The sequence below is a fragment of the Panthera onca genome, chromosome B3, assembly GCF_046562875.1.
Source record: "Panthera onca isolate mPanOnc1 chromosome B3, mPanOnc1 haplotype 2, whole genome shotgun sequence".
NCBI classification, from domain to species: domain Eukaryota; kingdom Metazoa; phylum Chordata; class Mammalia; order Carnivora; family Felidae; genus Panthera; species Panthera onca.
This window is the reverse complement of record NC_138344.1, coordinates 48753724-48776944: the sequence shown is the minus strand read 5'-3', so window position 1 is coordinate 48776944 and position 23221 is coordinate 48753724. Positions and strand designations below refer to the sequence as shown.

General features: G+C 37.1%; 1 protein-coding gene across 1 annotated transcript in view; it reads right to left on the bottom strand.

Annotated features, from left to right (window-relative positions):
• The window catches only part of PRTG (protogenin), a 132660-nt gene that overhangs the window by 10532 nt on the left and 98907 nt on the right, over positions 1-23221 (bottom strand). Inside the window, exons 12-19 of the mRNA XM_060618456.3 lie at positions 16975-17070; positions 16136-16322; positions 15078-15205; positions 13679-13849; positions 5930-6112; positions 4190-4310; positions 2499-2664; positions 5-109 (exon numbers count right to left, since the gene is read on the bottom strand). Coding sequence (XP_060474439.2) covers positions 5-109; positions 2499-2664; positions 4190-4310; positions 5930-6112; positions 13679-13849; positions 15078-15205; positions 16136-16322; positions 16975-17070 — 1157 coding nt within the window. The remainder of the gene's footprint in view (positions 1-4; positions 110-2498; positions 2665-4189; positions 4311-5929; positions 6113-13678; positions 13850-15077; positions 15206-16135; positions 16323-16974; positions 17071-23221) is intronic.

Genomic DNA, 23221 nt, shown 5'->3' with positions numbered 1-23221 from the left:
TTACCTGTTCAACTTTTGTCTTCTTGGAATCTTGGAAAAAAAGCCATTTTTTCTTAGAGTTGTTTTTAATTATAGGACCATAGCTATTAATTATAAGATCAGTTCCTCCCTGGAGAAAAAAAAAAAAAGGAGAAAAAGTAAATATTACAGATTTCAGTTTATGTCAGTATATTTCAGTTTATTTCAGTTTAACATGTAATATGTGGCACACAAAATTTTTAAATGTTAAAAGGAAAAACATCAGAGACATCACTGTTTCTTTTTTCACACAAGCAGTACACAACAAATTCAGGGTATTTGTTAGTGATCAAAAAGACGTAATAGATTTATTCTTAAGAGAAATATATATGCTGAAGTATCTGCTGTGAAGTGTAATAATTCCAAAAATTATTTTCAAACAGTACAGGAAACAAAAATATGAGAAATATACAAGTACGACAAGATACTGACAATTATTTGTACATTCATTACATTATTCTTTCAACCTTTCCACATATTTGGAAAACTTAAAAAGCAGTGGGGAAGAAAAACAATGGGTCTGCATATGCTCAACACTGCTCAACAATGGCAATAAATGGAGGGTCAGTAAGGGAACTGAGAGATCCATTCTCCAAACTGGCTTCTCTGCTTCATATAGGCCTCCCTCTGTTCTGCCTCTTTCTTTCTTTGAGAAAGTGAGTGGGGGAGGGACAGAGGGAGAGAGAAAAACGGTAAGCAGGCTTCGTACCCTCAGCACAGAGCCCGACAAGGGGCTCCAACCCAGGAATCGTGAGATCATGACATGAGCTGAAATCAAGTCAGACACAACTGACGGAACCACCCAGGAGACCCTCTTTTCACTTTAGATTCTCTCTTTTTTCCCATGTCTTCCTCCTCACACCACTTTTCCTCAGTCCTTTCTCATATCCAGTTCCAAGTTGGTAACAGAACCCCAATGTATTTTAGTACTTCTTTGCTTATTTAGGAGTTTTAGGATCCAATGTTCTAGATTAATTTGTGATAAGCTGAATGGCTTACATGTGTATCAGAAAACACGAGCTAAACCACCAAATTAAACGAATTATTAATAAATTAATAATTAAGTTATTAATTATTAACAAATTAACTAAGTTAAAAAGACAAGAGGAGTAGCAAAAATGAATTCATTATTATTTACTCATATATAGCACTGCGCTACATACAAGGAGGTTGCATCTGTTAAAGATAATTGTATACAATTTAATATCAACATTTCTTGAGTGTTATTAGACTTCTGTTATTCTAAATTTTAGGGAAGGGCTGGGGAAGAATTTATACTAGGATTTGTCAAACTTTCTATGTAAAGAGTCAAATAGTAAATATTTTAGATTTTGCAGGCCTTATATGGCCTCTGTCCCATTTTCTTCTCTTCTGTTATATATTTTTTTCAAACTACCCTTTAAAAATGTGAAAAAGATTCTTAGCTGGTGATGGACTGGCTTGGGCGAGGTTATAGTTTGTGGATACCTGATTTATACCACATTGGTTATGAGAGTATTATAATAATGCATACTAATGTTGCAATGTGACTAAAAATAATTTTCAGTTGGTGTTCCTAATGCTCATCACTGTACTGTTATTACATATAGTGGAAAGGACATGAAGTAACATCCTCCAATGATATTTCTTTACTATATCCAACCTCCTTAGTCTATAAAGGGAAGGATCTTGAGACATCTACTTAGGTACTCCATATTTTTAAAAATATTGTTTGTACCTGGAATGTTCTGATGTTCAAGGCAGTTAAAAAAATCAACCAAACTAAGTATAAGAATGGATTAATAAAGGGGCGCCTGGGTGGCTCAGTCGGTTAAGCATCTAATTCTTGACTTTGGCTCAGGTCATGATCTCACGGTTCGTGAGTTCGAGCCCCACACTGGGCTCAGGTTATGATCTCACGGTTCTTGAGTTCGAGCCCCACACTGGGCTCTGTGCTGATAGCTGTCTCCCTCTCTCTCTGCCCCTCCCCTGCTTGCTCTTTATCTCTCTCAAAATAAATAAAAATAAACATAAAAGGAGAGGGATTCTGTCTCCCTCTCTCTCTGCCCCTCCCCTGCTTGCTCTTTATCTCTCTCAAAATAAATAAAAATAAACTTAAAAAAAAAAGAATGGATTAATAAAAAAACTGCATGCCCAGTAAATACAAGGCAGCTCAAATTATAGTAAATATAGATTAATGACCCTGGTGTCCTTATCTAAGACATGTTAGTTCCATATAACCACATCTAATCGAATTTATGCTAACTTCTCATTTTTTTCTATATCTCTCTAATCCTTTATACCTTTATGCTTTATCTATCCTTATCTTCTTCTCCCCAAATATTTTATGTAAGGAAAAGGAAACTGTTTTACATTTCTTCAAGTAGAGAATGGATGAAATATGCTCAACATATGATTTTTCAGTAGTAAATTTCACACATAAAGGGAAGACGAACTGAGGGAAGGATTATGCAGCAAATCAGTATCTCAGTTCAGAGTACCTTTGCATCAATGAAGCTGTTTGGCATTATCATTGGCATTAAGGATTCTTCATTTTCTACAGCTCCTTCTAGGTTCTTTCCTACTTCATTTCCACTGGCTAGGGAGGCACTAGTACGAGGTAACTGTTGAGTTCCATTCTGTGCCGTCTTGGAAGCAGATGATTTCCTGAAATATTGCAATAGGAAATCTTCTAATTTCATAGGAGATCTAGACAAATGTACTAAATTTGGTCTACAATCACAACTTCGCAAACAGTGGAGTTCTTCAATGCTTGTTTCTCAAATATCTTTAGAAGCAGAGTATTAGATTTTTATCTCCCAACTCACTGCTGCAAACTTTTGTGATTTGAAGAAACTTCTGTATTTCTTTTTGCCCCAATATCTGCTTATATAAAATTACTTTTCACACTTAAGAAAAACCTCAATAGTTACAAAAGTACTATTATTTATTGCTATTGATTATATCAAATTTATGTAGAAAATTATAATTTTAAAATTCACACGTTCCCTTTCAGGTCGGCAGATCGTCCATCACACTAACGTAACAATTCAGGTGCCAGTTAATGATGGTAAATTTACCATAGCACTTTTGCAAGATTTAGGTATCACTAAAACAATGTGCAGAAAAATTTTATAAAAAAATTCTTAAAGTGAGAAACGTATACAGCAAAACTAAGCTAGTTAAATATATAAAAGGATGTTAGAATTCTTTCTTTAACATAATATGCTTTCTGAGTACGTTTTTATGCACAAGTACAAAACTTACAGGGTAAATTCTGATAATCAGTGCTAATGGAGGGAGTCTAGTGATAGGGATTATCCAAAAATAATGTGTATCTGAGTTTGCTTTTTTAAAATACAGTAAAAAACTTTAGGATAAATAAAAGCAAAAGCCAAAACATAAAAGGTTAGATACAGACAAATTTACTGAATACTGAGGGTTTAGCCCAAGTCGAACTACAAATAAGACTAACAATTTATACAAAGGACAGATCCCTAATTATTGTATTTGTTTTACCCCATGTCTGGAGAATCCCAAACACGTGTCCTGTGGAGGAAGTGAGGGAGGAGCTCTCAATGGCAGGCTACTTAAGTGTGAAAATATTCCAGAGAGTAAGGAATCTTCTCAATCAGCACATACATCAGATTAAGTGTGCCATTTTAAAAAAGAAACCAAAGGATATATTTTGTACTTCTCAAAATAAAAAGGAAATGAGGAAACTAGGGTCTCATTGAATATTTTATTGGTGGGGCACTTGGGTGACTCAGTCGTTAAGCATCTGACTTTGGTTCAGGTCATGATCTCACAGTTTGTGAGTTCAAGCCCCACGTTGGGCTCTATGCTGGCGGTTCAGAACCTGGAGCCTGCTTTGGACTCTGTGTCTCCCTGTATCTCTGCCTCTAGCCGCCTTGCTCTCTGTCTCTCTGTCTCTGTCTCTCAAAAGTAAATAGACATTAAATTTTTTTTTCTAAAGAATATTTTATTGGTACAGTTTTTTCAAAGGGCAAAAAAAAATAATCTCCTCCCAAAGTGAGCACATCTCTATAGCAATTAAGAACTGAAATAACATTATTTTAAAGTGGAAAATCCCAGTTGCTCCTGAAGGCCCTTGACCTCAATTTGCTTCCTGTGGTTACTGTAATTTAAATGTTTTTTAACCACCTCAAAGTGTCTAGCAATGGAAACACACCTGGCTTTACTTCTGTATATCAGGATGAGAACGCAGATGAGGATGCAGGTCAAGGCTATGCCAACGCCCACAGCAATGCCAGTCATCGATTTCTGGTCCAGATGGTAATACCCTGAATAAACTAGAAGCAGAAACACGTACACTCAGAATCAATCAGAAAAATAAATGGTTCCATTTATCATAATTGATAAATGCTTTTCTGTAACTTTTCTTCCTCTCATAGGAAAAATTTTTGGCAGTATCTGTGTCTAAGCAGAAAAGTATTACTCTTGTATTGGTCATCTCAAAGATCAGTTTATCTTCCCATAACGAAGATTCCAAATACAAGTTCTAAATACTACATTATTACATCAAACATGAACGCCAGTGCATAACTGGCGATAACAGTGCAATGCTGAAAGACACAAGGCATATATGTTTCTTGATGAACCAAAGGGTAGCTTTCATGTCATATTACCTTAAAAGCAGATCTTGTATATTAAAGATTAGTTTTCCATGTACATGTTTGCACTTACTTACCAGGGCTCCTCCAACTTTAATGTGCACATGATCACTAGGAGATATGTTAAAATACAGATTCTGATTCACTACATTGGGGGTGGGGCCCATGATTCTGCACATCTAATCTAACAATCTCTCGGGTGATACTCATGCTGCTAGTCCCTAAACGCTCTGAGTAGCCAGGTATTTGAGAAGTGAATATGAGCCTCGCTCTCCTTTTCCCATGATAAGGTAGCTACCACTGCTACCTCCCTCCAGTGCTTAAAGCTCTGCCCTTTCTCTTTTTTTTCGCTCTCTCCTTCCCTGTCTTTCTCTTCTCTCACCACCCCCCCACACACCTGCACACATAGCAGTAAGATACTGAATGACTACCCGAGGAGCTACTCGCCCTGTCAAGTTCAGCTGGCATTTCCTCCATTTAAAGCCCCTCCCTCTCCACAGGCCCACTTCCCCAAAGAGGAGGAAAAGAAGGTGGCTTGTCCTGTACGACAGGAGGCCCTGGTTTCCTTCAGGACATGACAATTGCCCTGAATGGAGTGAGGGTGTCTCTTTAAAGATATTTCTTCTATTTATTGTTTTTCTGGAGAGAAACAACTTTCTCTCTGGAAAGGCTGTTTTTCTGTGGTAAAAACTCTTAATGAAAACCATGCTTTCAGCTTGAACACCACAACCAGCACTGCTGTTTATTTCCACGAAACCTCTCTGGAAGCGTACTCCCATTAGTCCTCGGGCCGTGTGGCTCCTTTGTCTTGGTGGCTGCACAGCTGGGAAGAGAAGTAACTGGGACACAGTGGTCTGAAAACTGCAGTTAATTCTGAGGTAAAGTTTGTTTACTTCTAGAATGCAGGGAACAGCCATGGAGCAACAACTCAAAGAGCTGAGTGCAGGTTTAGGGGTATGGCCGTGCTAGGAGAGGAAAAACAGTACAGAAGAGCTGAAAAAAAAAATACTGTACATTCTTTTTTAAATTTTTTTTTTTTTTCAACGTTTTTTATTTATTTTTGGGACAGAGAGAGACAGAGCATGAACGGGGGAGGGGCAGAGAGAGAGGGAGACACAGAATCAGAAACAGGCTCCAGGCTCCGAGCCATCAGCCCAGAGCCTGACGCGGGGCTCGAACTCACAGACCGCGAGATCGTGACCTGGCTGAAGTCGGACGCTTAACCGACTGCGCCACCCAGGCGCCCCAAAATACTGTACATTCTTAAGAAAAATCAGTGACTGTGGCAGTATACAGACCTTTGGCATCAGCAGAATCCAAACGCTTGGGCCTCTGATTTGACTCAGAGGTTTCCTTTGGAAGGACTGCCAGTTCCACAGAATTTGAAAAGGGTCCTTCTCCCACCTCATTTGATGCAGATATCTTGACAATGTACACATTTCCTGCCACCAGGTTTTCTAGCAAAGCCATGGTTATTGCCCCTATAAATATATCAAATTACAAATTTAAGTAAACCTTATTTATCTTTTAAAAAAACACACAACCATGACCCTTTATTTGAAAAATGTTTTCCTGATTATAAAAGTAACACATGTTTATTGTAGAACATTTGGAAAATACAGATGTAAATAAGGTGACAATCTCCCTTTGTTAACATTTTGATTTGTGTGTGTGTGTGTGTGTGCACGCGCGTGCATGCGTGTTCGTGCATACATGCATACACACTGTACATGTATGAGTACATACTTCCTACATGAATTTTTTATATTTTAGAGTTTTCGCTTAACGTTGTACCATGCGCACTGCCTCTATATAATCCTTCTCTGTAATTTTGTTTTAGGAGTTTTTTAAAGTTGTATGTATTTTTGTTTAGGTTTTTATATAATGTTTTTTATCCCATCAGATTTTATATATACATAAAATTTGCTCTTTACATACGTATGGATACAAACAGCATTAAAAATTCTTTAGAATATTTCAAACATAGAGAGTATTCTAAAGAGAAAAAAAACTCTTTAGAATATTTCAAACAAAGAGAGAATGGTACAATGAACCCAGATTCAACAGTCATAGTTAGATTTTTTAAATCCAATGTGAAAGTCTTTTTTTCTTTTAGAAAAAGGGATGTTTAGGGATCCTTTAGGGATGTTTAGGGATGCCTGCCTGGCTTAGTCTGTGGGGCATGTGACTCTTGATCTTGAGGTCGTGAGTGTGAGCCCCACACTGGGTACAGAGATTACTCAAAAAAATAAACAAATAAAACGGAAAAAAAAGAAATGTTTAAACTATTTATAGTAATCACTTGTGACAGAGGATCTTGTTCTTACTTCTTAAATAGAAACAACACAATTATTTTTGAAAGTATGAATATATTTCTCACTCTCTCAATCATTATCTAAAATTTCTTGAAAATAAAAAGGAAGGAAAATGCTGAAGTTATGTGGGAACCTCAGAGTGTTGAAGACCTAGATCTCAGATTAACTATCGAAACTACCACTGATATTCTGCTTAGCATCTACTATCCTCCAAAGGAACCATCACTTAAATGTGTATACATATATATGGTATCAAAAGATCTTTCCTCTGTTGGCATGATGGCTAAGAAGGATTCCTATATGTGTACTGTTATTACTTGTGGGGTCTCTCTGCTCTTGCTCTGCCACTGCACTAAAGTATTTTTTTACAAAAGGGATTCCCACCCTAGGAATTAATTCTAACGTTAATAATGTAGATGTAAGAGTGTCCAACGAGAAAGTTGTCCCAAGCCTGCATTTGTGGGCTGATATTCACAGGGAACCTAGTTTCCCTAAGATGACTTCATCTCACTTTTTCCCCGACTCAGAGCATCCTTATAATGGGCGATGGGCATTAAGGAGGGCACTTGCTGGGATGAACACTTGGTATTATATGTAAGTGATGAATCACTAGGCTCTACTACTGAAACCAATACTACACTGTATGTTAAATAACTTAAATTCAAATAAATAAATTAAAAAAAATAATAGCTTCAAAGAGCTTATAGCAGTCACCCCCAGGCCAGACCTCACTATTCTCCTACACTTGCTAGAGTATATTTCATTATGCATGTGAAATGTGGGGTGATCTCAGAGCTCAGGTCATGATTCAGAGGCCACCTCTGAGGTCACATGGTGTGAGGCAGCTGAAGCAAGTAGCTATGCGAGGGCTGAACATACTTGTTTTCATGTTCTCTGGTTTCAGCTTGGCCTGAAGACAGTGTGAGCTACATGAGTACACAACTGTTAAATAAACAAACTGACCCTTATTTAGAATCAGGAAGAGTCTTTCTATGGCTACCATATTCTCAGCCAGGTGAATTTAAAAAAACAAAGATGTATTGTGACAGGTTACAGTTAACTAGAAGGAAAATCATTTCAATTTCTTCACGATAGACATATAAATAAATTGAGTTTTCATTTTAGCATAGAATACTTTACATTAATTTTTTAAAGTGCTTGGAAAAAACCAATCCCTACCTGAAATTAAAAATCTTTTCATTTAAGTTTTATAAACAGATGAGCTGTGTGGACATGTCCCATGAAAAGAATTGTCCTTCACACAAAAAAGGAAACTAACATTCTGGCTCCTTTCTGAAGAACAAAACCGTTTATTCAAAGCAGTTCCCAAATGTTGAAGTGATATGCCTGTCCCTATATTCTCTCAGCAGACTAGCTCAATCTCAATTAATGTGACTACTCTGGTCCACAGCTGTTCACATGTATCTTAATCTTTAGCTGTTCTGGAGTTTCACAAACCAGACAGTACAATAGCCTCAGTGTTGGATCAATGTTGATCAAATGCTGGCATGCTCCCAACTATGTAATTTGTGACTTGGGGCACGTTACTGAACTTTAATTTCCTCATGGGGGCAATAATTCCCACCTCATATAATTATTAGAAAGCATTAAATAAACTACCACTGGCAAGTCGCTGACATAAGTGTATACACTCAATGAAAGGGAGTCTTCTTCCTCACCTCTGACCTTCCCTTCTTTCCCTTCTGAAAGACAGAAATATTTTGCACATTTGAACAGCTTAAGGTGGCTAGCATAATGCTTCATATAATTCTCAGTAAACGCCAACTGAACTTCTATTAAAATACGAAATACCTGTCACCAAAGGAGTGTTCATTTAGGATAAAAAAGCAAAGGGAAAGATTTTGAGGCTGGAGAAGCACTCCAGAATGCAGTCTCAGAACTCACTTCTGTCTTCACTAAGTGATTGTTTTCTAGTCCTATAGTTTTAAAGATCACGTACATGGTGATTATTTCTTAGTTATACCACTAACTTTTCCACACCTCTCCCATGAATTTAACCCTCACACTGTTTAACCAACCTCTGTACTTGAAAAAACCAAGCCTTTGATTTATCTTGTCAATTTTGCTTCTCTTTTTTCCTTACACTCCGTATCAATCTGCAGCAAATCTAGCATGCTGTTGTTTCAAATTGTGTTCTTATAGCTTCTTACTACCTTCCTCATGATCACTCCTGTCCAAATGCCCATTAACTCTCACGTGGACAGCTGTATGTCCAATGGTCTCTTCAACTTCTACACTTACCTGCTTATAATCAGTTTTTCAGGTGGTTGCCAGAGTAATCCTTTAAAATTTTTTTTAAGGTTTATTTTTTTTATTTTGAGAGAATTGTGAGTGTGAGTCAGGGAGGGGCAGAGAGAAAAGCGAGAATCCCAAGCAGGCTCTACACTTTTAGTGCAGAGCCCAGTGCAGGGCTCTAACTCATGAATCATGTGATCATGACCTGAGCCAAAATCGGACGCTTAACTAACTGAGCCACACAGGAACCCCCAGAGTAATCCTTTCAAAATGTAAATCTGATCAAAGTCTCCAATGTCTTCCATCTCTCCTAGAATAAAATGTGTGGTCTATAAAGTCCAGCCTATAAGATCTGCCCTTGGTTTCCTTCCCCCTGATCTTCTACTGCTTGCTCTGTCCCTTACTCTAGCCTCTCTGGCCTTCTTGTTCCTCTAACATGCTAAGCACACTTCTGTCTCACGGCCTTTGTACTTCCTCCGATATCCACATGGCTCTGCTCAGATGACTTTTCTTCCAAAAGAACTTAACCTTACTACCTCCATCACTTTGTCTCTTCCCCCATTGTAGCTTTCTTTATAACATTAGGACATACCTGAACATTTACATATTTGTTTGTGTGTTACCTGAGATATAAGTTTCAATGGGGAAGGAACACTGTTTTGTTCACTGTAGTACTGCCAACGCCTAGAAAAGAGCCTGTCACACAGTAATCTCTCAGTAAGAATTCATTTAATAAATCAATTTGTTCCTACTATTGGTATTCTATTTGCCAAATGTTGAGTTAAATGGATTCCTTTACTGAAGGACTTTAATTTCCAGTGTGAATCCCTAATAGGCGGAAATGATATCTTTATTTAGACCATATTTATTTATTCATAGAACTTTTTTTTTTTTTGAACAAGGGACATCTTGGATAATCTTGGGACACTCACGTTATGAGAAATAGAGTTCAGGAATTGCTATAGTATAGGGCATAATTTCTCAGTGCCTTTTAGATTTTAAAATAATTGACTAGTTTGTGATGATTTACTGCAGATCAGGAAGGTAAAGACTATAATTTCTGAATCACTTTAAATTATACACAAGTATAATTTCATATCACATTTCTGCCCCATCATTTCACCATGTACAATTTTAGCCACAAATATCATCTGGTCATCATGAACATTTTTTTAAATGTTTTCACTAATGGAGAGGACTGGGTCACTCACTCGGTTGAGTGTCCAACTTCAGCTGAAGTCATGATCTTACAGTTTGTGGGTTTAAGCTCTGCGTCAGGCTCTGGGCTGACAGCTCAGAGCCTGCAGCCTGCTTTGGAATCTGTGTCTCCATCTTTCTCTGCCCCTCCCCTGCTCACACTCTCTCTCTCTCTCTCTCTCAAAAATAAACATAAAAAAACTTTTTTTAACGTTTTCACTAATGAGAAAATCTTATTCCACTTGGTAATAAATATGTGAGTTAAATATACACATAAAATGTATAATAAAGTATGTATAGAAGATTAATAGATATATAGGAAAGAAATACTGATATTTTTCCTCTTCCTTTTCCCTCATCTTTCTATCCTTTTACCTTTTCTGAAAGTTGCCATAATTAGACATGAAAGACCATTTTACATTCTATTTCTTTCTTTAAATGTCATGTTGTGGTTTTGCTTTTGGTTTAAAAGGGGTGCCTCCGGGGTGCCTGGGTGCCAACCTCAGCGCGTTGAGCGTCTGACTTCGGCCCAGGTCATGATGTCACAGCTTGGCTCGTGAGTTCGAACCTCGCATCCAGCTCTGTGCTGACAGCTCAGAGCCTGGAGCCTGTTTCTGATTCTGGGTCTCCCTTTCTCTCTTCTCCTCCCCCACTCACGTTCTGTTTCTCTCTCTCTCTCCCTCAAAAATAAACATTAAAAAAATTTTTTTAAATAAAAGTGGATGACTCAAACCATTTATGTTTTTTGCTCTCAAAAAAATAAATTCAATGGTTTTTTTTTTTACCTATATTATTCATTTTGTCCTCTATGAAATACTAACATTAGCTATAAAAAGGCGTTCTCTATACTTAACAAAAGACAAACGCTTTTTGCTAAGAATGTGTCTTAAAATCACAAAAGTAGGATAATGGCAAAAATAGATTTTTTCTCCCATGCATGATTATATAGTTAGAAAGGCTTATATAGATGTAAAAACCTGCAATTACAATCCATTTCACTACTGGGTCATCAGTGAGGCAAAATACTGTTTTCTGAACCTTGTTTGAAACTGACAAATGAATGCAATGAAAGGAACCAAAACAAAATACTGTTTCTTTTTAGCCAGGTACAAATGAAGAGCTAAAGGGAATATGTGCTTCTGTGATAAATTACTTACTTATAAGATTAATTACTTATAAATAACACCTCATTAAATCAAGCTTGTCAAATGTGTCAATAAATCATTTTGGAATTAACTAAAACTAAAGTATACATTTAAAGAATACTGTGGTAGCCTGTAAGACTAATAGCCCTAAATAAATGGTGCCTCTGTCTATCCACACCCAAGGGCAGTGCTCTCCCACACTAACTCTGGGCTTGCCTATCTGATTTGCCTTGCCCAGTGGGACATTAGCAAATATGAAACAAGCAGAGGCTTGCAAAGCTTTGTACGTGCAGCTTCCTCCCTCTCCTCCTGATGCTGGAACTCTCTCCTGCTGTTTTTAAGCTACCCATACTCTGTTGAAATCATGAGATGATTTTAGTCTCATGAGTGACCTCAGAAGAGACCAAGAGAAAGACTGCCCAGCTGATCCCAGTCCAAATTGCTGACTCATAGAACTGTGAGAAAATAAGATGGCTAATTTTTAAAGTGGTTTATTAGGAAGCAATAGATCAATTGATACACACATAAAACTGCATTGCTGTCAAGTACTTATTACATTCAAGTTTCTTCAGTGACCAGGAAATCATTACTTAGTGGAGCTTCTACAGAATGAAAAATATGAATATATGACTCTTAAAATTCCAACTAAAGTCACCACTTGTTTGTTTTACATTTGCATAGAGAGTTTTATATTATATCCACACGAGTTTTATATTATATCCACACCTATTTTAATTAGGTAAATACTCCCTTCAAAAGGTAAAATGTATGAAGAAATATAAACACTGTAAAGTGTTTAGAATATGTAGATGGCCAACAAATTTCCTTCTTAAAATCCTTCTTAAGTTTTTAATTGCTTGGCAAGCTGTTCTTTTCCCAGTATGCATGTCTGAATTAAGGAAGCGCCAAAATAATAAAGCTTTACCATTTATGTGATGGCCCATCTGAAAACTGGTATGTGAGACTTGTCCAAATGGAAGATTCAAAAATTTAAAAAGGATAGAATGATAAAAGCATGCAGTAAGAATGTTAAAATGTTTTAGAATTTAGTTTTTCTCAGCTAAAAATAAAAATCAGTGTTACAAAAACTAAATTCAGTGTTCCTATGTCCCATTCAGCTTTTCCCTGTCCTTAAGTGGACCCTAGTTATTTTTATGGGCCAATTTATTTGTATGTGGGCCGTTTTAGTAGCTGTATACAGGTCTGCTACCTTCAACCAGGTCTTCTTCCAGCGTTTGCTACTCCAGGGTAAGACACACCACCACCAGAAATCTAGTAATCATCTGTAACGATTCTCCCTTCCTTACCCCTCTCCTTCTCTACATAAACTACCCAGTCCTGTCAAGTTCACCTCCCCTGTATCTTTTGACTGTCCTCTCCTTTCCATCTCAATCCTCAGTGATCTCATCCAGGCTTATTGTCTCTTTCCTGGACCACTATAGAGACCTCCTAGTCTCTGCATTACTCTTACCCATTTCTCCTGGACCAAACCCCTTCTATTCACAATATTCAAAAGTGATCTTTCTGGAATGTGAATCACATACTCATGCTTAAGATATGCTGATGACTTCCCAATGCTCTCTGAATAAAACCCCTGAGGCTCTGGGGAGCTCAGTCAGTTGAGCTTCCCACTCTTGATCTCAGCTCAGGTTATGATCTCACGGTTGGTGAAATAGAGCGCAGAGCCTGCTTGGGATTCTCTCTCTCCCTCTCTCTGCCCCTTTCCCACTCATGCTTTCTTTCTTAAAATAAAGAAATAAGTAAATAAACATTAAAAAAAAAAAAAAAGCCCTGGGGAGCCTGGGTGGCTCAGTCAGTTGAGCATCTGACTTAGACTCAGGTCATGATCTCACAGTTCGTGAGTTCAGGCCCTGCGTCGGGCTCTGTGCTGACAGCTCAGAGCCTGAAGCCTGCTTTGGATTCTGTCTCCCTCTCTCTCTGCCCCTCCCCCACTCATGCTCTGTCTCTCTTTCAAAAATAAACATTAAAAAAATTGTTTTTAAAAAGCCCAAATCCTTAATAATTTGTTATTTGATAAATATAAATTTAAAATAAACTATATCCTTCTTTCCATTTGTTTCCTTATCATCAGTAACCTTACTTTCCATCTTCTTTGATAATTTATGATATTTACCTTCTCGGTGTAGGACCTGCCATTCTCCTGCAATCCAGGCCTTCCTGGACGCATACAAGATGGTATACCGTGTGACCACGGTCTCTGGGCCATCAGGGGGTTTCCAAGAAACCAGAGCAGTGTCATCCTCTATCAAGGTCACTTTTACTCCAACCGGTGGGCCTGCTGGGGCTGTGCACACATGTAAAAACTACTGTATTACCAGGATTAAATGGTGATAAACACTCAAATACCCAGTTAATAGATGGATAGTCATGGAAGAGTTAGAAAAACTAGAAACCACTATAAAAAAATCTCAGCATCACAGCTATTACAGATCACTAGTGATAAGGGTAAAATACTATTTTTTTTCTTCTTTTTCTGAGAGGTAATTTCATTTTTATAATGTTTAAAACATCATGAAAAAGGATATGGTAGATTCCTAGATGGGGAATTACTGAATCAGAGGGTGTAAGCATGTTTAGGACTTTTGATATTGTTTTGCCAAACTGATAACTAGAAAAGTTTACGATTCCACCAGTAGCAACTGCCCATTAAATATTGAGTCTCATACCCCGTTTAGGTATTGAATTTAAACTACATTTATTACTAAAATGTACAGAATATATATTTAGCTGACCCAGGAAGCCACTGAAGGAAATACTTCTGAGACTAAAATATTTAGTTATTCTCCAAAAAGTTGTGAATCAGTGAGTTTACAGGGCAGACTTTAGACTAATGATTTGTATCTGGGAAAGCAGTAAAATCTTGGGTTTTAGTTGACCCCAGTTTAATATGAACTAAAAGTATGAAGAGCTGGGTTTTGGTACCACATCACATATGGGAATACAGCCAAAACCACAGTAAAGAGGCCCTATGTTCACTGGAGTAAATGTCCTTCCTTTGTTTCTCTCAGCATAATTAGAACAGAGCCGCAATGGTCCTTATATAGATCATCCATTCCTTTACCTTCATCCTAGAGAAAAGGAAATTCAGTCCCACAGACATGAAATACCTCAGCAAGAGGCACAGGTAAGCTACAGAAATGGTGCTCAGTCAGGGATCACATTCACCGCACTGTGCACATAACCTACCACTCACATTTGCTCTAATGTGGGCTCCTAACATCATTAAATACACTATTTCCTTCCATTTTTAATTATTTGGGTGCAGTCTTGAATAGCACACCTGATTTTAGAAAATTTAATGTTCCCTAAAGAGAGGGGCTAGAATTAAGCCCATCTACTTGTGCAATACATGCGGTAAGAGGAACTTTTTAAAAAATATATACTAAAAAAATAAATTTCAAAAGTTAAGAAACAAAACAAATGCATACAGGTCAACCAAGGTGGCAACGAGGGTAGTATCTTTTTTAAAGCAACACATATATATTTTTACACATTTAGATAACTGTTTTTACCTTCTGGAAGCGTAGAATGGTAGACAACAGGGCTCCAGGGACTGGAAAGCTGATCCACATGCAATCGTACAGCAAATTCATATTTGGTGTTGGGTTCTAGACCCTGAACTAACATGTGAGTTTCTGATCTATAATAACGAGCAATGAAGTCGTTAATGCTGGTAGTGCATTGTTTCTAAAAGATTATCAGTATTTCCAGTCAATATAGGTAAAGCATACTGTTCTTATTTATCACCTCATTTTCTTTAAAACAATTTTTTAGCCTAAAAGAGCAATCTCATTTGACTATTAAAATACTACATTTGGTACTATCCTATATAAATTAGCCTACAAATTGCCTCTCTGAAAGGAAACTAGGAAATTAGCCGTATAGAAATGTCCCAATACAAAATGATTTCCTCTGAAATACTACAAGTCAAATCATTCTTTTTTTAAAGTTTATTTATTTTGAGAGAGAGAGAGAGAGAGCAAGCATGAGTGGGGGGGGTAGGGAGGGGCAGGTAGCTGGGGGGGGGGGAGGGACAGAGAGAGAATCCCAAACAAGCTCTGTGCAGGCAGCCCCTGAGGTGGGGCTCCATCCCACAAACCTTGAGATCATGACCTAAGCTGAAACCGAGTCATACACTTAACCAACTGAGCCAGTCAGGCGCCCCATCAAATCATTCTTTTAAATCATAATGATGGGCATCTTTCTAACTATAACCAAGAAAACAGAATACTCGTTTTATTTTTTGATGCTAGCATAAAAATGGTCTTTTGTTTCTTCCTTTAACTATGCTAACTTTAGCCACTTGAAAGTAATACTAGCTTCTCATCTAATCTTACTGCATGAGGCTGGGGAAACAACAACAAAAAATCATTTACAGAAACTAAATGTCAAAAGATACAGTTTTCAGAACTCGATATGGTAAAGATGCAAAACTCCCAGCCGTTTTATAAGTAAGGGAAGTCCTGAGACAATTGCTTTCAGGTAAAGCTTAAGCTGGCTGAAGATGGTAAGAAACAAGTATGAGTGGGGAGAAGAGCAAAGAAAAACACTATTAATAGAAGCTACATACGTTTGAAGGTATAGAACCAAAGAAGCGTTCTGCAGGCCGACAGGGTTACAGCGGATGGTGTAGTTAATTATTTGTGCAGTGGTGAACGCAGGCCTCCTCCAGTGCAGGAAGATGGAAGATGAGGTGTTAGCCTTCGCATAGAGATGGTGGGGTGGTGGTGGAGGAGGAACCATGCGATCACGAACAGCTATTGAAAAAGACAATGTTACTTTACTGCATGGCATAAAATTACTATAGAAAGTGGCAAAATGATAAAATCCTAACTCCCCACAATATAAGTTGGCTGTAAGTCTTTCTTCCACTAAAGTGGTTCATAGATACACCTAGAGATGTATCATTTAATTCTCAGCAACTCTTCCATGAGTTAGAGAAGGAATCAAATATTATCAATACTTAGATTGTAAAACAGAAGCACTGAGAAGTCAAACTACCAGCTTGAAACATCCAGAAGGCCAGCAATGGACTTAAAATTAAACCCAAACCCTCTTTAGTAGCAATAAGCCCTAACAGGTCTTAGCACAAGTAAAACTGAACAGAAATTGGAAGAAAGTATTAGCCTCAAGGTTAAAGCAGAAGGTATTCAGGGTTATTTTTCCCAGTTAAATTTCTAATGGTCTTTTGCTTGCAAAAGTAAAATAGGTTCTTATAATTAAATACATCTCACTTAAATATTTATTTTGAGCAGGTACTTGCTGAAGATAACTATGTTAGGCACCATGGAAGATATAAGACCACCAACGATTCCAACTAGTAGTGAGACTTAAATCTACAGAAGGAAGAGGAGAAAAAAGACTGTGGACCATACAGAGTTAAAATGTGCTACCATAACTCTTACTTACACACGCATCCTGGAGTGCTGACTGTCTGGTCTGCCTGATAGCCATCTTCTATGTTGTTGTAAGCCAGTAGCCTCACGTGGTATTTTCTTCTGGGGTCTATAAAGAAACTGACAGGTAATAATTTGGTCCAGCCTTCTAGATATCACCAAAGGTTCTAGAACCTTTCTAGATTTTGGTTCAAAAATCTTCTGAATGCCTCACAGTTTGAGATGTTTTTTTCCTTTCCCTATCCAATATAGTGACTCAGCAATTCACCTTAGTATGACCTTGCTAGTGTGACTATTAGTTATTTAAAATTTTACTTAACCTCATTTCAGATAGTAACATTACCACTATTACTCTTCCTCCTCCTCCTCAACTGACCAGAGACAGATTCTTGATTCTAAAAGGCAACCTGATGGATCACTTATAAGAGGTTATGTGACATAGAAGTTTTTTGTTTAGCTACTTGAGGGTGGCTAACTTGAAAACATGGAAATCAAAGTGAGACTATTTCCTCTCAAAGGTAAGAAGAAATATAATCGTCATCCCTTGATACCTTTAAAAATTTTCATAACCATGCGTTATTTATCTCAATGTGTGCCCTTTCCAGAATCTGATTTTCAAGCTGACCCCTAAATTCACCAAGAAAGAAGAGCTGGAGCTCCCTCTACTGGTGTTCATTCACAGTCACAATATGAAAACCAAATTCCATCCCATGCACACAAAAACAAAAAAAAAAATTCAGGTTTTTGAGGATATAAATGGTTATACATTTTAAGTGATACATTTTAGAACATATTCAAGAAGTTTAATGATACAAATATATTTCAGTATGACTGTTTATTATAACATTTAATTATAGAATACTTACTTGGGACAAAAATAAACACTATTGAGAAATACTGTATTTTTCTCCCCCAGCTTTGTTGAGGTACAGTTAATAAATAGAAGTTGTATATATTTAAGGTATACAAGGTGATGCTTGACATATGTATACATTGTGAAGTGACTACTACAATTGAACTCATAAACATAGCTATCATCTCACATAGTTACCATTTTGTGTGTGTATGTATATTGAAAACAAGATCTACACTTTTAGTAAATCTCAAGTATATAATACAGTATTGAAAGCTATTATAGTCCCCATGCCATGATAGTACTTAAGATCTCTAGAACTTATTCACCTTACATAAGTGAAACTTTGCACCCTTGAGCAACATCTACCCATGTCCCCCACCCCTGAGCCCCTGGTAATCACCATTCTACTCCCTGCTTCTATGGGCTCAACTGTTTTGGATTCTGCACATTAGTGAAATCATACAGTAATTGTCTTTCTGTGTCTGGTGTATTTCACTATGCATAATATCCTCTAGGTTCGTTCATGTTGTGCAAATGGCAGAATTTTCTTCTTTTTTTTTTTAAGGCTGAATAATATTCCATTGTGTACATATGCCATGTTTTCTTTATGCATTCACCTGTCAGAAGACATATAGGTTGTTTTTATATTTTGGCTACTGTGAAAAATGCTGCAGTGAACATAGGGGTGCAGCTACCTCTTCCAAGATACTGATTTCATTTCCTTTTGATATATATCCAGAAGTAGGACTGCTGGATCATATAGTAGTTATATTCCTAATTTTAATGTATTCCTATATAATACTTGTCTAAATTATAATAAACGCAGAAATACATTCTACATTTCATAAGGGAAAAATCATCCTTTATATACATATCTCTGATGTGGAAAAACTTAGACTAAACGGATAAAAATAATTGTAGAGTGAATTTAAACATTTAAAAATCCAAAAATAAAATGTAAAGTTTATTAAAATTTTCAAAATAATTTAAGAGTTTGTACATTTAAAAACTGATATATCCTAATATTTAATATTAAAATGCATTAAAAGGAGAACAATTTATACAACTTAGAACATTTCTATATTTATTAAAAAGTAGGAAGACTAATATTTGATTATACTAAAAAAATGCTTTTTGAGACATTATCTCATTTGAGTACAACAAAATTCTATAATATATATGTTATTCCCATTCTATAAACCGTGGTACCAAGGTATTGACTAGATGTCCAGGGTTACACAAAGCTAAACTAACATATTTCTATGACCACGAACATATAGGGTCCTTTAAATTTACACAAATACATGGACTTTTGTCATAACAGGTAAGTCTGTCTCCTTAGAATGAATTTTAAAATAGAAATATTTTAAAACATTTTATAAAATAATTGCAGAAAACACAGAAATATATTTGGATTTCATTACTCAATGATTTCCAACATTTAGCACTAAAATTCTAAGATTCAAAGATTTCTGTTCAGATTAATGGCTACTTAATTTAATTTAATTTAATTTTTTAACGTTTTATTTATTTTTGAGACAGAGAGAGACAGAGCATGAACGGGGGAGGGGCAGAGAGAGAGAGAGACACAGAATTGGAAGCAGGCTCCAGGCTCTGAGCCATCAGCCCAGAGCCCAACGCGGGGCTCGAACTCACGGACCGCGAGATCGTGACCTGAGCTGAAGTTGGCCGCTTAACCGACTGAGCCACCCAGGCGCCCCAATGGCTACTTAATTTTAATCTGTGTTCTTCTTTCCTTCCTCCTAACATACTGCTAAACTCCTTAGTCAACTGAATCCTGAGTGTCATCTTACAAATACTCCCTCTGAAGGGGTACAAATGGAATTCATTTGGCTCTCTGCAGTCTAGTTCTTCAAACATATTTATTGTCTCTACTCAATCAGAAGAGTATCTTTAGGAAAGTCTCCTGGGAGTGGGACATGATGCCAGGAATTAGGAAATACTGAAAAGGAAGGATGGATGAGACAGAGTTTGACTAAAGTAGCTCACATTCTCAAGAAGCCAGACATGGATATGGCCAGCTCTCACAGAAAGCTAATTTTTTTCAAATATTTATTTATTTTTGAGAGAGAATGAGAGAGACAGAGAATCCCAAGCAGGCTCTGCACTGTCAGCTCAGAGCCCGATGTGGGGCTCAAACTCACGAACCGTAAGATTACCTGAGCCAAAATCAAGAGTCAGTCGCTTAACCAAGTGAGCTATCCAGGGGCCCAACAAAAAGCTGATTTTGATGAGGGTTATGAGTCTGGGTGGAGAGATTAATCTTTTTTTCCATTGTGCAAACAATCAATCAACACTTCATGAATATTTCTCTTCAACGGTTATTTTTAGTCCTAAAATTGATTTCATTTTCCCTTTTTCCTCTTTAAAAAAACAAGCTGCCTACATTAAATTCTAAACCCCAAATTCACCTTTTCTTGTTGATCAGACAGAAGAGGCCTATGTATCCTTAGAAAATGAAAGAAAAGAGTTGCTCCCTGAACACACCCAGCACCTGTATGACCCACTCGGCATAGACTCTATAACCAGCCAGCATGAGGAGGAGCAGTCTTCTGGTGCCCATCTGGAAATCACCAAGTCACCAGAGCAACCATCTCAGTGCTGGGTTCCTTCCCCTGCTCGTTTCCATGAGATCAGGAAAAGGCAAGTTATTAGACTAGCAAACCAACTACATCAGGTGCATGAGATTCCTTTGTATCCACACACACAAAAGTACAGGATCCAGGATAATTTTGCAAACGGTTTTAGCGGAAAAAATTAGAACAGAAGACATACGATGTGGAAAAAAAAAAATCTAAGAGAGAAAATCCATTTAATGTTTGTTCACATCTGATCAACTCTTTATGCTTTTCAAAGAATCTCATTTAAAAAAATAAAAGTGACAGGTTGGGGACCATACTGAGCAGTGGGCCATGTGCATTTGCCATGTGCTCCTTCCTGTAAGGCTTTAAGAAATAGTATTCCAACCTCAAAATCTAGTCACTACATAATTTTGGTTTGTTAATCCAGAGACCCTGGAACAACATGGCCCATTTTTATGCATCATTTGTTAGAAATTTGATGTCATGGACCCAGGGAACCAGAGCCCTCAAATAATAATGTCAAGATGAACATTATCAGGCCATAGAGTTATCAGCTAAGAAAGAAAACAGGACACCTACACAATGAAAACAAAATTAAAGTAAAAAAAACCCACAAAACATCTGTTAGGACCAACTTATTAAATATAGTTAAATGCATAAGTAATATACCTTAGCATAAGTAGCACAAGTACTCAAACTCTACAGTTCTGAAAAAACCCTCCATTGCATAAAGGACAGAGCAGAGACCCAGGATCAACACTGAAATGACACAGAGAACCAGTTTCCAAGGCCTGCTAACGGCCCTTCTCGAGTCAATCATTGCCACATATGTGGTGCTTGGTTACATGAGACTCAGCAGACTTAGGCTATATGTGGTTTAGGGGGAAAACAGCAGAGTCAGGAAGAGCAGCCACAAAGAATAGTACAGGCCTTCCCAAAACCCAGTGAGGGAAAAAGGAGAAAGGGAGAGAGTTGGTTCCATTTGCTTCAAAACGCAACACAAGGGGCATAAAAACCACTCATGAGAGTTAATTCTTAATGGTCTCAGGAGTGATGGCTCAGATAGGTAGTACTTGGATTTATGGTTAACCTTGCTCAAAGATTTAGCAATATATAGAGATGAAAGATCAAGAAAGAAAGCTCAAATTAACACTAATCTCTAGTGAGTGTCAGCTTAAGTTAACATGACCATGGTCCCAGCCAGAATAACTTGTACCTTTTATTACAAAGTCAACCTTTGGCAGAAAAATGAAGATCTCCTTCCTAAAACATTGTTATGGCTACACCCCTTCTCTTTTCTCCTCTGGCTCTAGGACTTGCCTCACCTTCTTTCCTTTCTGATTCATTCTCACTACCAACCCTTCCACCCTGGTGTGTTTCACATCAGGAGGCATCAGAACCAGAAGTCTGGTCACAGGTATCAAACAAACATTTATCAAGTACCTACTCAAAGTCAGGCACTATATGAAGACTCAAGGATTAGGAAGCCATTTTAATTGCTTTTAATTTCAGTCTACCAGAGTATAGACTGGCAAATGAATATTCTGTATGTATTATTTACTAAACATACAGTCTTGAGCATATTTTTTAGTTTGCTAAGCCTTGTCATTTTCATTTGGAAAATAGAGATATAATCCCTTACAGGGATTTTAAGAGTCCCAAATGAAATTATGCCTATTAAAAACTCTGTACAGTTCCTATAATTACTAAACGTCCAATATTATTGTTGTTATAATAATGAGGAAAGTTGCCCAGGAGAGCAGAAAAGATTCTACCAAGAATGTGGTGCACTTAAACTTGGGAATTATCTTTGTGAAGGTAAATAAATATACAGGCATGGTCGAGAATCCAGAATGTCAATAAATTAGCTGTTAGCAAATATTAATGCTGAGCTCCAACTATTTTCTGTCCTCATTAATATTCCCTGGTTTGGGGAGCAGGAAAAGGCTCCAAGTATGTGTCTGACATGTATTTATGATTGAAAGAGTTATGTTCTGTGTTTATGGTCACTAAGAATTCTTGCTGTTTTGGCAACCATGTCACATGGTATATAACACTCTCAGTTTCAAAACCACCTTCACCCACATCTTTCATGTTAATTTAATACTCTCTCATCTGCTAACAAAGAAACTACCTGATGATATAAATTCTTTGGGAAACAACATAATAGATTTCTTCTCTAATGGAAGAACAGATTGTTTTATGAAATGGAAATATGGAAGTTTGAGGACTAGCATTACGAACAGCAAGCAGATGGAGACAACAAATTCAGTTAATTATAACCAGTTTTAACAATTAGGTATTTATTACCCTCAATGACTACAACTCAGAGCAAGAAAAAAAGTTCAATAAAATGAGATTTGCCATAATGCCAAAATTTTTTAAAGATGTACTGATCAAGGACCTAAAATCCATTCTAAAAGCATATTATTTAACAATAATTGCACATTAATGGTATCTTTAGACATTTTAAGTAACCTTCAAAAACTGTGCTATAATATACCCAATTTTCATTGCATACATGTTCCCAAAGACCACAAAACAACAAAAAACTCAGGTCTTCCAGTGCTTTACCTGAATAACTTGCATTTCTCTTCTCTAACACTAGATGGCATTTATGTGCCGGTATGAAGAGTGATGGCCCCCACTCAACCAGCTAGTGAAGGTGGGAGCCATTCAGCTACCAGCTAAAACTATGAATGAGCAATTAAAAACAGGTATGCATGATATACGGCTGTTGCGTAAGTTTCACCAAATGAAGGCCTGCATGAAATGAAAGGCAATGAAAAGAAAAAAGGGTG